Below are 17,779 nucleotides of genomic sequence, written 5' to 3' on the forward strand. Positions count from 1 at the left end.
TAACTCATATTTGAATAACTCCCAGGTTTCTTGGTGATTGATTAAAGTAAGTCCCGTTTTTTCCCCCCAAGAAGTCTGCTCCTCCTCCTCCTCCTCCTCTTGCTAAACCTCATCTTTTCCCTCCTGTGAACTTCTACATCATTATCCCTATAACAATAAAATAAGATTTTACCTTGTATCACTTTCTGCTTGTTTCACATATATAAGTACCCTTTCATCAAATCTACAGCCTTATTTTATACATCTCTTGCATCTCTTCTCTGTGAGCTACATACATACTCAGAAATATTTTATCAGTTCATTTAAAAGTTTCAAATATTTTATATTCATTTACTCTTTTAAAATACTTATTCATTAAAAAACAAAAAATTTGAAATCCTTCAGGTCTGGTGATTTTCACATTCTGAAAGAACAATAAATACTAAAATATATTTAACTGGATTAAGTAATCAAAAAGACTATTTCAAATCAATAACAAAAAAGGGGATGAAATACTTTATTAGGAAATATTTTCTTTTCTGAAAGATCATATTTATTAAATAAAAATACTGAGGTAGTATAGTCCAATGACTTAGATCTGGAGTTCAAGTCTAGGCTTTGAAACGTCTCAGAAAATTCTGAACCAGTTTCTTTATCTCTGTGAACTTCAGTTTCCCTTTTATAAAATGTAGTTAAGAATATCTACTGTAGAGGGATATCTTAGGGACCAAATGAGATAAGTCACATACATGCTCAACTTTCAATAAATGTTTGCTCTTAACCTTATCACAGTAAAACCATACTAGCAGTATCTAAAGAAAGTCCATACTAGCAGTATCTAAAGAAAGTTAGGCACTGAAATAAAATTATCAAGAGTTTAGTATTTGTACATTTTCAAAAATTGTTTTCAAATAAATCCATAATCTTCTAGTTCTTCCAATCCAAATAAAAACTTAAGAAGTTCACTAATAAGAGATGAATTACTGTTATTAACCCTACATGCAGCAATACAGAAGAGAAAAGCTACATGACATATTTAAACACATTTTAGGACTCTATACATAAACTTCATTTAGATAAAGTGATTTCTGGAGTTTTTGCTATTAGATTACTAAAAGTATAACCTAACAGACAATATACAATTTTATTCTGTCTGAGCAGTATGTTAGCACCCATTTAAGTCAGAAATAAAAATATAAGAATAGAACATATAGATCAGTATCTTACCTTATCAGCACACATTGCCACTTTAATATCTTGTTTTGTAATTTCATAATGCCGTATATTTCGCACATAATTCCCCACCAGCTTCAAAATGTCTGCGGAAATGTATTCTAATACTGCTACTATGTAAACAGAAACCTGGTGGTCAATTTTATAACCTAGGACCTCCTGAAAAATTAAAAGAAAAGAATGTTTAAAATTATTTACTGTAGATTTGACATACTGATTTTTAAAAAATGTATACAGTTTAGCGTAACTTTTACCAAGGCCTGTGATTATCAACAACATTTAATTATAAAGTGGCACATCTATGAATAATACACATATTGCTATTTGAAAATGTAAGGTAAGAAAAGGTAAGGCAAAATTATCTATGATCATGTAAAATACTTAGGAAGTACAGATAACTATAGAGATAATCCCTCAACTAGGAAGGGAAGCCCAAGTCTGTGGAAGGGGAAAATGCTCATTGTTATCTAATTCAGAATACCTGGAATTAATAATGACAAGTTTCTTTTCCTTTAATTGGTATCTGGGAATATCTACTATCCTTATACCTCTATCCTTCTCTTCCAAAGGAAACTGGACTTCCTAAAAACCTAGTGGTACATTCCTGGTATCTAATTTGTTTCTATGGAAAAAAAATTTCTATTGTGTCCTGCTAGACAACATTGGTTATTAAGGGCACATTAAATAGTACCACTATCCAATTTTGAAGAGTATGGGCTTTTGTGGGCCTGATCAATTCGCATAGGAAAATAGATTCTATTTTCTAAACAATCCAGTTAAGAGAAAAACTTCAAAATAAGTTTATGTATTTTATAATAACCTTAAATGGAGTACAATATACAAAACTGACTATGTTGTTCACCTGACACTAATATAACATTATAAATCAACTGTAAGAGAATCATAAAGAAGTGCAACAACTAATAGCTTAGTAATTTTTTGTAAGTTGCACTTAACATCCTCAGACCAGATGGTAAGATACAGGCAGATATTTCTGTTCAGACAATAAAGGACAAAACATAACTTTTTGATAGTCTTAATCATACAAGTGTCCAGCCAGACTTGAATTTCCTAACACTATCACTTAGGGTCCTGTGAACTTGGACAAAAAGTTACTTAACCACTTTCTGCTCCGTTACCTCATCTACAAAGTGGGGATGATAATAATTAACTCTGTTGAATAATAAAACTTAGACATGATATATAAAAGTATTAGCATTTTGCTTATATTATAGTAAAAAATTACTGACATCAGAAGTATTATTAAGGTTTTAATTATTCTAATACCCATATTTTTTATGTGAGCTAGTCAATAATGTCATTAAATAAAATACAAATAATAACATTATTAAAGTTTCCAGCAGTTATTTTTTCTATTAGTTCTGGAGAGATTCAACTGACTGACTAGACTAATATAAATGACAAGTAAGACTAGATAGTAGGGCTTCCCTGGTAGCTCAGCAGGTTAAAAATCCGCCTGTAATGCAGGAGACCCCAGTTTGATTCCTGGGTCAGGAAGATGCCCCGGAGAAGGGATTGGCTACCCACTCCAGTAGCTTTGGGCTTCCCTGGTGGCACAGACGGTAAAGAATCTGCCTGCAATGTGGGAGACCTGAGTTCGATCCCTGGGTTGGGAAGATCCCCTGGAGGAGGGCATGGCAACCCACTCCAATATTCCTGCTGGGAGAATCCCTATGGACAGAGGAGCCTGGCGGGCTACAGTACAGTCCATGGGGTTGCGAAGAGTTGGACATGACTGAGCGACTAAGCACGGCAAGACTAGATAGTATAGGTGATCTTTACGGAATTTTTTTTCAAAGATGACACATGGCCCAATGGAAATCTCACAGAGGTCCCTACACTTCTAATGATGTGAAGGATTAAAATCTGAAGGATTTATAGGGACAAGTATGTCTAGCCAATAGAAAAAGGAGTTTTGCAAACTCTTGGAGGTTCTGGTAACATCTGAGATCAACAAAATTCACAATTATAACTTTCTTAGTCCTTTCAATTTGATGATTACTGTGGGTATGAAACTACTTTAAATCATGTTGCTGAACATATACTTTCCTATTATATCATCCCTCCCAATGACATAAACTCCTGGAAAAACTAAAATGAGAGAATGTCACTCTTCACTTGACTCTATTATCCATAAAATATGTGCTTGAAAATCATGGGTTTTATTTTGCTTTTAAGAGGCAAAAAGGTAGTATTTCAGCTTTACCTTTAACAAAGGATGGATTTTTTCTACTGGGAGAGATAAAGGGTTTCTTCGCTTCCTCTTTTCAATAGCCGATTGGGCATCAGCTATTGCCCACTTATCAATTGGATGAGGGAAACTTTTTTGAACACGTTCCTTGGAAAATAGGAAAATAAAAACTAAGCAACAAATATATTAAATAGTGTTCTTCACTTATAATTTACTTTTAAAAATCAAAGAATACCAAAAGCAGGTGTTTCATGTGGTATAATTTATACTACAAACATACCTAAACTAAGAGACAACTATAACTGCCAAAGTACTAGTTTCTTAGTTAGGCAATTAAGAGTCTAAACGCTCCTTCTATTAACTGGGGGAAATCATATTCTGAATTTCTACTTCACCACGATAAAGCTGATAATAAGAATGAGCAGAAGCTATTTCAAACATTATTACATAAAATTTCAAGGAACAAGATCTAAGTTCAAAAAGCAAATATCTAAATTCAATTTTCATTTGTCCTTTCAACATCAATTATAATCTAAAATACCATTTTGCACTTGAAACTTTTAAGAATTGTTTTTCTTTATCCATCATGCAAAGAGGTACTAGATTTCAAAACTATTTGTAAAGCATGGAAATCAAGGTTTACATTAGTAACAGCCAACTTTAATACATTGTAGTTTTATCATTAGAGTTTCCATCTTCCACAGGTCATTAATTTTCATCGCGATACTTCATTTTAATGTCTAGCACTCATTCGGTTAGAATTTCCATTCAAAGTTAAAGAACTCATGTTAATGTAAAAACTGAATTTCCCAACTTTAGTAAACTAATATAATTCATTTCAAACAAAAGGTACTTTCAACCTCTGAAGTTTCTAAAATCCACTTTCAGGATATCATAATTACAACCAGTAGAGGTCACTATTACATAATTTTAACACGTATTTTGAATTGTTCTATATTTAGCCAGTAATATGTAAAAATTATTAGGTAAAATTATAATAAATGTAAATGGAAAGTCCTAGCAATTGCTATTGAAAAGATCACTATGTGATATTCTGTAGGAAAAAGGACACAGTAATTCCAGGACACGTTATGAACAAATTTATGAATTGAGAATAGTTTAACCTACTCAAGTTTAATAAATTTTCTCTTCATCTAAGGCAAAGTCAGCTGTCAAATGTAAGAAGCGATCATTTTAATTCTAATAAAAGAAATTACTGTAGTTAAAAATGGAGTTAACAAACTTTTTCAAATGTCTAGTTGAAAAGCTATTTGCTAGGAAATGGCAACCCACTCCAGTGTTCTTGCCTGGAGAATCCAGGGACGGGGGAGCCTGGTGGGCTGCCGTCCATGAGGTCGCACAGAGTCGGACACAACTGAAGCAACTTAGCAGCAGCAGCAGCAGGATACTATAACCTATATAATAAAGGCAATACAAAGGCCCAAAATACTGGCGGAGTTTGGCGTGTGAAAAAGGAGTAATAAAGGAATGGGGAAAACGGTGGAAAGGAACGTTCAAAACAAGAATTCTTTCCCTTTTTTCCAAGTCACTACTATACACTTGCTAATCCAAAAATTACGATTAAGAGATTCTGGACTAACTTTACCATAATTCTCAATTAAAAATTTCATATTGATGGGTTTAACCCATGGTTAACTGAATAGGTAGAGGTATAACCATGATTACAAACCTTACAATAGCATAACCCTAGAGCTCACTGGCAGACATGGGGGTGGGCAAACTTCAATGCATAGTAAGAAATAATAAATTCTTAATACACTGGAAAAGGAAATGGCAACCCACTCCAGTACTCTTGCCTAGAAAATCCCATGGATGGAGGAGCCTGGTGCAAGCTACTGTCCATGGGGTCGCAAAGAGGTGGACATGACTAAGCGACTTCACTTTCTTTCTTTAATACATTTTACATCACACCCTTGAAATCACATACATAGTAAATGGAAACAAAGTTTCTTAAAATAAAACTTTCTTTTACTATAGGCAATGCACTGATTTTTCCTATTCATTTATAAAAATTTAGTTGGGCATAAGGGGTGATAACCGAGAGAGAGTCTAGTGGCGGTAGAAAGCTGCGAATAGAACAGAAGCTGAACTCAACCTACCAATTCTAAATACACTTAACATACATTTTTGAAAAAAAGAAAAAAAAAAAAAACCATTGGTAGAATTACAGAGGCAAACAGTAGGCAGGGGTTGAGGAAGAAGAGAAAGAAAACACAACCACAATCCCTTCTCATCTCAATTTTATCCACCTAATTCCAAGTTTATCTACTGTTTTGAGAAAGAAGGAGAAGGAAAGTCAGGAATGATAAAAGAGAAGGCAAGAAAGGGAAAATAATAATGATGAGGAAAACATTTTTAATTTATTTATTAGTATATTACTGGACTGTTTATTTGAGAAGTATTACCAAAGGTTATGGGAAAGACTGATAGGGTCAAAAAGATACCTTGATTGTGAAAAAGGCCAGAATGAAAGAAATACTTTATCTCTTGTTGTGGAAAATTTAATTATAATTCTAGAGCAAAATAAAATTTCTTTTTACAATTATTTATATAATTTAAGGTAAAGAAGCCCAAGGAGAAATGGTCCATAAAGATCCATGAATTAAAGTCTATTACTCTGCCACTTTCAAGATTAACAGTTTTGGTTTAAATTGAGACTCTCCACTTTGACTAATATTTAGTGGCCTTGGGAAAAATAAAATATAAAGAACTAGGTTCACAATTCAGCTCTGTCTCTTATTAGCAGAACCTGTCTTTTCCTTCACATGATGAAGGTCTCTAGATAGATAATCTTGAAGATTAATTCCAATACAAATGTTCTAGGCTCTATGAAAATTCCTATACATGCGCTTGAGTGCAAATAATCAGACCTGGAGGCACTTTTAAAGTGCTATTAATAAAGGCTTAGAATGTGTAAGAGAATTTTTTTTTCTGCCTAGAAAGGTAGAAAATAATGAGAAATCACTTTGGAAATCTAAATGTGAGTGACAAACTTCTTAGAAACTACAAAGATTCTTTAGGAACGAAGGAAAAGAAAAAAAAATTGAAGCAAAAAAATGAAAGGAAAAGGAAAGCCAACTTTGAAAATTTAAGGATATAGTTCACAGGGTAAAAAGAAAAGTCTAAGATGAAAGGAAAAAGAAATAAAAGGGATCCAAATTGGGAAAAAAGTATTGTCATTGTTTGGCAATGACATCATACTATACACAGAAAATCCTAAAGATGCTACCAGAAAACTACTGCAGTTTACCAATGAATTTGGTAAAGTTGCAGGGTACAAAATTAATACACAGAAAGCCGTTGCATTTCTATATACTAACGACAAAAGATCAGAAATGACAATTAAGGAAACAATCCCATTTACCACTGCATCAGAAAGAATAAAATACCTAGGAATAAACCTACTGAAGGAGGCAAAAGGCCTGTTATTTTGAAAACTGTAAGACGCTGATGAGAGAAATCAAAGAGGATACAAACAGATGGAAAGATATTCTGTGTTCTCGGATTGGAAGAATCAATACTGTCAAAAGATCATACAACCCAATGCAATCCCTATCAAATTACCAATGCAATTTTTCACAGAACTAGAACAAAAAAAATTTTTTTTATTTGTATGGAAATACAAAAGATCTCGAATAGTCAAAGCAATCTTGAGAAAGAAAAACAAATCTGGAGGAATCAGTCTCCCTGACTGCAGACTATACTACATAGTTACAGTCATCCAAACGTAACGGTACTGCCACAAAAAAAGAAATATAGATCAATGAATGAGGATAGAAAGTCCAGAGAGAGACCCACTCACCTATGGTCAGTTAACCTATAGCATCCTGCTTTTGGAACTATATTACCTTACGAATCTTAAATTCTAACAACTTTGTCTCTGATCCCAATCTATTCTATTTCTATCAGGTATTCTATTGTCATCAGCTCTCTGATCTTATTGGGAAATCCCTGTTCCCTCCATGTTTTTCCAATCTACCTGCCCCTCTCCTAACTGACAGAGTAGTTTACTGGAATGTATGCCCTAAAGTTTAGACTTTCTGGATTAGAGTCTTGGCTTCACTACTTACTAGCTATATCCATGGGCAACTTATTTAACCTCTCTATGCTTCAGTTTCCACATTAATTCATTCAACCTATATTTCCTGAGTGCCTTCTCTGCGCCAGACATTGTTCTGGGTACTGGGTTCTGGGTACTGGTAGTGAATAAGAATTTATATTCTGGACCTTATAATCTAATACAGGAAAAACAGTACTATCTTCATGGGTTTATTAAAAACTTTAAATGAAATATAAACACAGAAGTGTTTAGAGCAATATGATACTATAGCAAGCACTCAAAAATCAGCTGTTATTAAATTTCATTTTTTCCCTTATCCAATTTGATTCTCTGATGCTCTTTCTAGCTGAGCTTCCTATTGGATATAACTATGTATCAATCCCTAACCGCCTCAGGAGAATACAGCAGGGATATACCTCCTCCCCAGCCACTGTGTACCACAAAGTCATTACATTCTAGTGTGTTGTGTCCTGAAAAGGGTTGTAAAGCACTGCTATTACTTATTTCCACAACCCTCTTGCCCTACTGTTCTGTCATTGTATAGCCACGGTGAAATACCATTCAACTTAACTGTCTTTTTTGAGCCCACAAAAGGACCACAAAAGAACCACAAAAGAAATGTCACAGAAATGCAAAGATTTGTACACTATACATTTAAGATCTTCAAAGTCAAATGACCTTACATCATTGCCAGAAAACTCCTTTTATATTTCCAGCTCTGTCTCCCATTTTCTACAGTTGGTACTTCAAACGTTCTTTCTTCTCTTCTCAAACCTGACTCCTTAAGAACTCAATTTAGCTGGCTCTTCTTCTGAGAATCCAAACTCAAGCCTCAAAGTCTGTATTATTAGTTTGCTTTTTGTTTTTTTTTAATGGTTTCCCACATACCCTTTACTCACAGGACATCACATTATGTTATTGCCTATACATCTGCCTGTATCTCCACTAATCTACAAGCCATAAAAAGACAGGAGCCATGTCATATTTGTGACATCTTCCTTCCTAGAATTTTGATGTTTCCCTCCCTTCAATTGGTGGGGAGGGGTTCACTTCCTATCTAAAAATACACAGAGCACTGAAGATCAAAGGATTGGCTGAAATGCTTTTGAAATGATAGCTGACTTTAAGAAATAACAAGAAAAAAGAAACACTTGGATATATTCCACTCTTAAAGGTATATCTGTCATTCTAGCCTCAAGAAGTAGTATTTAGAGGTCAATAAAAGTTGACTTTAGATTAAAAGCAAATAATGGAATAGTTTGATTCAAAAACATATACAAGCTAGCAGACACTCAATACAAAGTGAAAAGAAATCTAGTCATCATTTTAAAAATACCATATAGACGCTGTGTGGAACTGAAAAGCAAACATCTCCCCCCTTTATTGACATTACAATAAACACACATATTAGATATAAGGCAAAATTGATCATACCTCTACATCTGAAGCACTTCGGGGTTGAGCTTGGCATAGCATATTTAATAGTTGCAAAATTAATTCTTCAACATACTGAAGAGCATCATCACTAGACTCAAGAGTTGGATGAACTTGCCCCTGAACCTATAAACAAAAAGTAATTAAAGGTTTGTTTAATCTGATTAAATAAACAAGGCAAGTAATTTTTTCAAGTGTGGGGTTTGTATTCAAGAACATAGTCTGGCTTGCAAATACAGATTTGAATGTTATTACCCTAGCCTGAAATTGTTAACCTTTTTCCTAGTCACATGCACCATACATGCTTATTGACATGTTTCTAGAGATTCAGATACTTAATTACAAAATTTCAAAAATTTTTTCTTAAACTATGCCTATCCTTAGAGTGTGGGAATACTGAGAGGGAGGGAGAGGCTGAGCTAAACGATGTGGTTTACATGGTTTTTGCCAAGAACCAGTGGTAGTTAGAATACTGGCTCAGTACAGTGCTTGGGCAAAATTGACCTCCTATGTGTCCCTTGTTTACCTCTATCTTTCCTACCAAATCGTAACATTCAAGAGGCCTATATCTTTCTTTTTTTCACCAAAGTAACTCCAGCAACTTGCACTGTACAGGGCACATAACACAAGCTAATAAATGCCTTGAATACAAAGTCACCCCATATCAAACGACACAAAATAGGCACTTTTGACAATGAGAGACTGTCCATGCTTCAGGAAGATAACTTGGTGGTCACCTATTCATAAATGCCCAGCACTCTTTACCTTCATTTTCCTCAACCATTTCTTTGAAGGCATCTGAGCCACCACTCTTCATAAAACTTAAATTTTCATAACCGGCAAGACAGTCTTTACTTGCATCACTTTGTCACTCATTATAGGTCAAAACCACTCCCTACTTTTTAAAATGGCAGCAAAATAAAATTCAGAAGACAAACATGTTTCAAAAACGCTCAACTCTTCAAAGGATGGTAGAACTCTCACTGGATTAAAGTAGACAGTACTCACTAACCAAGAGCATTTAGTATGGTCTATCTTACTATATATACACTTCATTAGCTGAGGGCTTGACAGCCTCAGTGTATGGACAGATTTTTTTTTATCAAGTGTACCATATAATGAATTTTTTAAACATATATTTGAAGTACACAGATATGTATACAAACATATATATGCACTTACACTTTTTAAAGAAAAATATTTTAGAAGCCAATAACATTATGACAATGTAAAACTGTGTGAAGCGGGCTATGTCAACTATAAATAATAATTTATTATTATTTTACGGGCAAAGAAACTGAGTCCCCAAAGGCGTAAATCATTTGCCCAAGAACTTTTTGTCATCTCTGGTATAGCAATTATCAACCTGACAATAACCGATCTGCTTACAGATCCCCCACCCGATTAGATGACTGAATGCTTGTGCAGTTAAAATAATGGATGGAGTACAGACCAGAACCCAGATGTTTCTCAGCTTTCTATTCACCAGCCATAACATTCTGTGTGTAGGAAACAAACTTGGTAAATGGATTCCTCTTCAACACTAAGCATGATTGTAAAAATTTTTTTGTAAAACAAAACACAAATGGAATTTTTGATAACAGTTTTACTTCTATACATAGAACTGCATGCCCTCATTAGTTTAAACTGTAGACACCCTTTACCTTCAAGGCTGACTTATCTTCCTTGAAAGGTGCACCCTAACACTACATGACAGGCTTTTTCTGGTGGTGTTGGGCTGGGGGGGGGGGGGGGCTCGATTTTTCATTTTTTAAACTCTCTCTTCTTATCAGTGACACACAATCGCATCTGTTTGTTTTTATTTCTTTTTCCATTTGTTTCTTATAGAGTTACACATTTTCCTTCACCCCTCAAATGTGGAGTCCATCCTTGTCTGTCTGCTCCCTCCTTCTGTTCTGTCCCCTAACTAATCTCATTTACTTCCAAATTTTTACCACCTACATGAAAAGTTCAAGTGTTAGTTGCTCAGTCATGTCTGACTCTTCGCAACCCCATGGACTGATGACTCCAAATCTGATTTTTCTCCTCCGTTTTAGACCCATACACCAAATTCTGGGCTAGATATCTGCACCTATCCTACCAAAATCTCAACTATGACATGGGGGATAGGGAGAGGAACTTATTACAAAAGTTGAACAAGGAAAACTATCTTACACATAGAATTATATCTCACAAATGAAAAACAACATAGACAGGCCCTAGTTTCAATAAGACAGTCCTGGAAAAGTCGCTATAATTGGGGTTACATTCCTATTCGAGGATCCAGCATCACATAAAATATAGCTATACATTTATAAAACCACAGAATTTTAGAAGGGACTATAGATGTTATTTCACAGTCCTTCTATAAACTGTGGAAAATTCTGAAAGAGATGGGAATACCAGACTACCTGACCTGCCTCTTGAGAAACCTATATGCAGGTCAGGAAGCAAAACTTACAACTGGACATTGAACAACAGACTGACTCCAAATAGGAAAAGGAGTATGTCAAGGCTGTATACTGTCACCCTGCTTATTTAACTTATATGCACAGTACATCATGAGAAATGCTGCGCTGGAAGAAGCACAAGCTGGAATCAAGATTGCCGGGAGAAATATCAATAACCTCAGATATGCAGATGACACCACCCTTATGGCAGAAAGTGAAGAGGAACTAAAAAGCCTCTTGATGAAAGTGAAAGACGAGAGTGAAAAAGTTGGTTTAAAGCTCAACATTCAGAAAACGAAGATCATGGCATCTGGTCCCATCACTTCATGGCAAATAGATGGGGAAACAGTGGAAACAGTGGCTGACTTTATTTTTCTGGGCTCCAAAATCACTGCAGACGGTGGTTGCAGCCATGAAATTAAAAGACGCTTACTCCTTGGAAGAAAAGTTATGACCAACCTAGACAGTATATTAAAAATCAGAGACATTACTTTGCCGACTAAGGTCCGTCTAGTCAAGGCTATGGTTTTTCCAGTGGCCATGTATGGATCTGAGAGTTGGACTGTGAAAAAGGCTGAGCCCTGAAGAATTGATGCTTTTGAACTGTGGTGTTGGAGAAGACTCTTGAGAGTCCCTTGGACTGCAAGGAGATCCAACCAGTCCATTCTGAAGGAAATAGTCCTGGGTGTTCATTGGAAGGAGTGATGCTAAAGCTGAAACTCCAGTACTCTGGCCACCTCATGCAAAGAGTTGACTCATTGGAAAAGACTCTGATGCTGGGAGGGATTGGGGGCAGGAGGAGAAGGGAACGACAGAGGATGAGATGGCTGGATGGCATCACTGACTCGATGGACATGAGTTTGAGTGAACTCTAGGAGTTGGTGATGGACATGGAGGCCTGGCGTGCTGCAACTCATGGGGCCGCAAAGAGTCGGACATGACTGAGCGACTGAACTGAACTGAACTGAACTGAAGTGAAAAAGGAAACACCCACAACCTTGTAGCTAACGAGCAATGAATGCTGAACCTGGGCCTCCTGGTATCTAGGGCAAAGCTCTTTCCACTAAACCACAGACTGTCAAAGGTTGGAGGCATATGGGGAATGTCTAGTAGCTCCATCAGCATAAGGAACAGAATGTCCATGAAATGTATCTATTTATATAGCGGGCTTCTATATAAAAGTCGGCTTTGAGTACGTGGTCATACTTTAAGTAACACCAGCATACCATAAATGTAAATGCAGCACTATGAATCTTATCATCTGAACAGGTAAAATCATCTTACCCACTCAAAATGGGTAAAATGATCTTCAATGACACAAAGGATCCCATGTATTATGTAATATTATAAATACACTAAAAATCTGACATAAAGCTAAATTGCTACAGGTTAAGAAATAATAAGATAAAAATATTTAATCAACAATAATTCTAATTAACTTTAAAAAATACCCAAGCCCTTTGAAAAAGTGATTTAGGTACCTCGAAACACATTTTAGAAAGTATTCAAGAAAATGTAAATCTATCAGATTACATTTTTTAAAATGTCGTTTTTCAAGAAGACCCTTGGAAATTATATAATTCTTCATTAATACAGCTCTATCTCTAGCTGCTCTTCAGTTTACACTTTACGCTGAAGCAACTCATACTATCTGCAGTTTGTGAAACATGGCATGCAGTTTTCACTCACACTGTTCTCCATGGCTATCATTCATTCTCTTGCCCTTCTGTTTACCTATTTGATTTTCAAAACCCAGATCTCATCTCATTTGGGAAGACTTCTTTGCTTCTTGTCTCTTTCTAAGGCAGTATTAATCTCATTCATTTAACTGATTTACTGAACCTATTAAATACCGGGCTGGATATATAGAGATTAATCAAAAATTGCCCCGGTCTATGGGCCTTATATTCTGCTCTGTGCTAATCCTTGTACTAGGCATCACACTTTTGTTACTGGGTTTGTCCTATTGAATTATAATTACTTGTTCCCTTGTAAATTTCCTCTACTGACGCTCCCATTAGGCAAGGCCTTGTTTATCTACTTACAGAATCATTTTCTCTTTGTTTTTCACACTAAACCTCTGACATTCAGGGAACACTCAAAGCCTCTGTGTTACAGGGGTGAAAGTAATAAAATATCTTTTTCTCAGAATTAAGAGTGAAAAGGGGTGGTAGTGAAGGCTACAGAGTCTGGTTGATTTCAGGAGCATAAAACTTTAAAGCAGAAATCATTCAACATAAAGGCAGTCAGAACTAAAATCAACATTTATTATGTAGAATCAATTCAACTGTATTTAGTTACTGTGTTGAAATGCTTATGTTAAAATAAAAAAACACCCCAGACGATACTGCTTGTAATTCAGTCACATATAGTTAAAATATTAAGTTTGACACGTTGTATGATACATGAAATCTTAAAAATTAAAATTCAAGCAGTTTTATTCACTGATGGTTGAACTGAATTGAACTGAAAGTCGCTCAGTTGAGTCCAACTCTTTGTGACCCCATGGACTATACAGTTCATTAAATTCTCCAGGCCAGAATACTGTAGTGGGTAGCCTTTCCCTTCTCCAGGGGATCTTCCCATTGATGGTTACTAAAAGTCAAATAAAACCTATCAGGTAAATAAACTGAAAAAAGGATTAGGCTTAAATAGAAAATAATGCACGATGTGAACTGTTCATCTAAATTTCTAGACATTAACCTTTATCACATCTTAAATCTGTCAAATTAGGATCATAAAGTTCATTTACACAAGAGACTAATAAATTATTTTAATTCCTTAAAAACAAAACAATACTTCAAAAGCCTCTAACTGAAAAACAAGGGCAATGATAAATGTTTAAAGATAAGCAGAGAACCAATTCCTGAAATACAGACTTTGTTTTTTATTATTTCAAAGAAGATGCTGTTAAAGAGATTTCTTTAATGAGCAGGCAGAAATAGCACTTCCTATACAGATAGGATTAAAAAAAAACAAAACAAACTTCTCTTCCATGAGATAGCAGTTACAGCTTAAGTGTTCCATTCCATCTAAATGGTACTCAAATGAATCTAAATGGTACTCAAATGATCCAAGACTATACAGAAAATGTTATACTGCCAAATTTTATGAGTCTTTAGAAGCTATCTACAACTGATATTCACTAAAGGTGTGTGTGAGAGAGTACTTACAATATGCATGACATATTTATCAGTGGGTGGAGGGGGCATTAAAAGAATGAAGAAAACAGTTCTTTCTCCCCCTAAACTGGGACTCTTACAGAAAATTTTTACAGAAAGTCTACTGCGTATAAGGTACTATTTTAAATGTCAGAGATCCAACAGTGAACAAGATACACAAAATTGCTCTCACTGAGCTTATATTTTAATAGGAAGGATCCAGCCATTTACTTTTAGTTTTTAAAAATAGGATCTTATTTTGAACCTCAATCTACTGAAATGAGAAATCAGTTCAGTTCAGTCGCTCAGTCGTGTCTGACCCTTTGCGACCCCATGAATCGCAGCACATCAGGCCTCCCTGTCCATCACCAACTCCCGGAGTTCACTCAAATTCATGTCCATTGAGTCAGTGATGCCATCCAGCCATCTCATCCTCTGTCGTCCCCTTCTCTTCCTGCCCCCAATCCCTCCCAGCATCAGAGTCTTTTCCAATGAGTCAACTCTTTGCATGAGGTGGCCAAAGTACTGGAGTTTCAGTTTTAGCATCATTCCTTCCAAAGAAATCTCAGGGCTGATCTTCTTCAGAATGGACTGGTTGGATCTCCTTGCAGTCCAAGGGACTCTCAAGACTCTTCTCCAACACCACGGTTCAAAAGCATCAATTCTTTGGCGCTCAGCCTTCTTCATAGTCCAACTCTCACATCCATACATGACCACAGGAAAAACCATAGCCTTGACTAGATGGACCTTAGTCAGCAAAGTAATGTCTCTGCTTTTGAATATGCTATTGAGGTTGGTCATACATAAATAAAGGAACTTTTTTCTTTATTCTTTTAATGCCACCCCCCACACATAGATAAATATGTGATGCATATTCTCACACACACACCTTTAGTGAGTATCAGTTGTAGATAGCTTCTGAAGGCTGTCATAAAATCTGGCAGTGTAACCTTTTCTGCGTAAATAAATACACAAATATATATTTGTACTGTAGTTATTGTAACTAAAGTATATGCAACCGTCTTTAAGTATATCTAAGCTTTCCTATGAATTGAATATGTATTATTATTCAATGTACATGAAATAGTCTACCTACATACAACTAATGAATACCTCCCATAAGCACATAAAGTGAAGTGAAGTTGCTCAGTCTTGTCTGACTCTTTGCGACCCATGGACTGTAGCACAAGCTCCTCCGTCCATGGGATTCTCCAGGCAAGAATACTGGAGTGGGTTGCCATTTCCTTCTCCATAAGCACATAACTGGGGGTTAATTGAGAAATACCATTATTATCTTTCCTCCAATAAAGCCAGGACCGTATCCTATCTATACTACATGCTTTATAGGGTAGGTTGACAATCACTGTTCCTATCACTGCCTTCCCATGGGAGTGCCTTTCAAATCACGAGCATTCACAAATCAACTTTTGAAACTCAATTCATTATTAAATGGGAACTTGCAACATACCCAGATGGTAGTTTAAGTTCTTCTTCTTAGAATAACTTTTTACAATCTTACTGAAGTTTTGCATTTAAAGTTTTCCCTATACAAATATATGAAATGTTCCTCAAATTCGATACAATCAAGAGAAATGTGAATTAAAGAATATTTTATTAGCAAAAATTAAATGATCAATAACACCTATTGTTGACAGGAATGTTCAGAAAAGATGATTCTGTTACCTTGCTGGCAGAAATGCTGATAACAGCTTTTTGAAAAGTAATCCAGCAACCACTATCAAAATTAAAAATAAATTCTATGGCCCAGCAAACACACCCCTGGGATTTATCTTAACCAAATAAAAGAATATACATAAAAGGATTTTATTTCAGCTCTGTTCATAATGGTAAAAACTAGAAAGCAAACATCCATCAGTAAGAGAATATCTGAATAAAGTATGCAATACTACTTTTACGGGCTTAATTGTGTCTCCTAAAAATTCATACCAGGAGACCTAATTCCTACTACTTCAGAATGTGACTATACTTGAAAGCAGGGCCTTTGTTAGGGTGGGCCTAATTTAATATGCCAAAGCCTTTGACTGTGTGGATCACAATAAACTGTGGAAAATTCTGAAAGAAATGGGAATACCAGACCATCTGACCTGCCTCTTGAGAAACCTGTATGCAAGCAGGAAGCAACAGATAGAACTGGACATGGAACAACAGACTGGTTCCAAATAGGAAAAGGAGTACGTCAAGGCTGTATACTGTCACCCTGCTTATTTAACTTATATGCACAGTACATCATGAGAAACACTGGACTGGAAGAAGCACAAGCTGGAATCAAGATTGCTGGGAGAAATATCAATAACCTCAGATATGCAAATGACACCATCCTTATGGCAGAAAGTGAGAACTAAAAAGCCTCTTGATGAAAGTGAAAGAGGAGAGTGAAAAGTTGGCTTAAAGCTCAACATTCAGAAAACGAAGATCATGGCATCTGGTCCCATCATTTCATGGCAAATAGATGGGGAAACAGTGGAAACAGTGGCTGACTTTATTTTGGGGGGCTCCAAAATCACCACAGATGGTGACTGCAGCCATGAAATTAAAAGACGCTTACTCCTTGCAAGGAAAGTTATGACCAACCTAGATAGTATATTGAAAAGCAGAGATATTACTTTGCCAACAAAGGTCCATCTAATCAAGGCTATGGATTTTCCAGTGGTCACGTATGGATGTGAGAGTTGGACTGTGAAGAAAGCTGAGCACCAAAGAATTGATGCTTTTGAACTGTGGCGCTGGAGAAGACTCTTCAGAGTCCCTTGGATTGCAAGGAGATCCAACCAGGAGATCCATCTTAAAGGAGATCAGTCCTGGGTGTTCAGTGGAAGGACTGATGTTGAAGCTGAAACTCCAGTACTTTGGCCACCTCATGCAAAGAGTTGACTCATTGGAAAAGACCCTGATGCTGGGAGGGATTGGGGACAGGAAGAGAAGGGGACGACAGAGGATGAGATGGCTGGATGGCATCACTGACTCGATGGACATGAGTCTGAGTGAACTCCAGGAGTTGGAGATGGACAGGGAGGCCTGGCGCGCTACGATTCATGAGGTCACAAAGAGTTGGACACAACTGAGCAACTGAACTGAACTGAACTTAACACAATATCTAATTTATTTGGAGAAGAGTGGAGAAATAGCTCCAGAAAGAAGAGGCTGAGCCAAAGCAAAAAGAACGCCCAATTGTGGATGTGACTGGTGATGGAAGTAAAGTGTGATGCTG

General features: G+C 36.0%; 1 protein-coding gene across 1 annotated transcript in view; it reads right to left on the reverse strand.

The window, feature by feature from the left end:
• SOS1 (SOS Ras/Rac guanine nucleotide exchange factor 1) overlaps positions 1 to 17,779 on the reverse strand; it is a 127,630-nt gene that overhangs the window by 67,280 nt on the left and 42,571 nt on the right. Inside the window, exons 2-4 of the mRNA XM_052647909.1 lie at positions 8,940 to 9,065; positions 3,440 to 3,571; positions 1,207 to 1,371 (exon numbers count right to left, since the gene is read on the reverse strand). Coding sequence (XP_052503869.1) covers positions 1,207 to 1,371; positions 3,440 to 3,571; positions 8,940 to 9,065 — 423 coding nt within the window. The remainder of the gene's footprint in view (positions 1 to 1,206; positions 1,372 to 3,439; positions 3,572 to 8,939; positions 9,066 to 17,779) is intronic.

The sequence above is a fragment of the Budorcas taxicolor genome, chromosome 11 (genome assembly GCF_023091745.1).
Source record: "Budorcas taxicolor isolate Tak-1 chromosome 11, Takin1.1, whole genome shotgun sequence".
Taxonomy (NCBI): Eukaryota; Metazoa; Chordata; class Mammalia; order Artiodactyla; family Bovidae; genus Budorcas; species Budorcas taxicolor.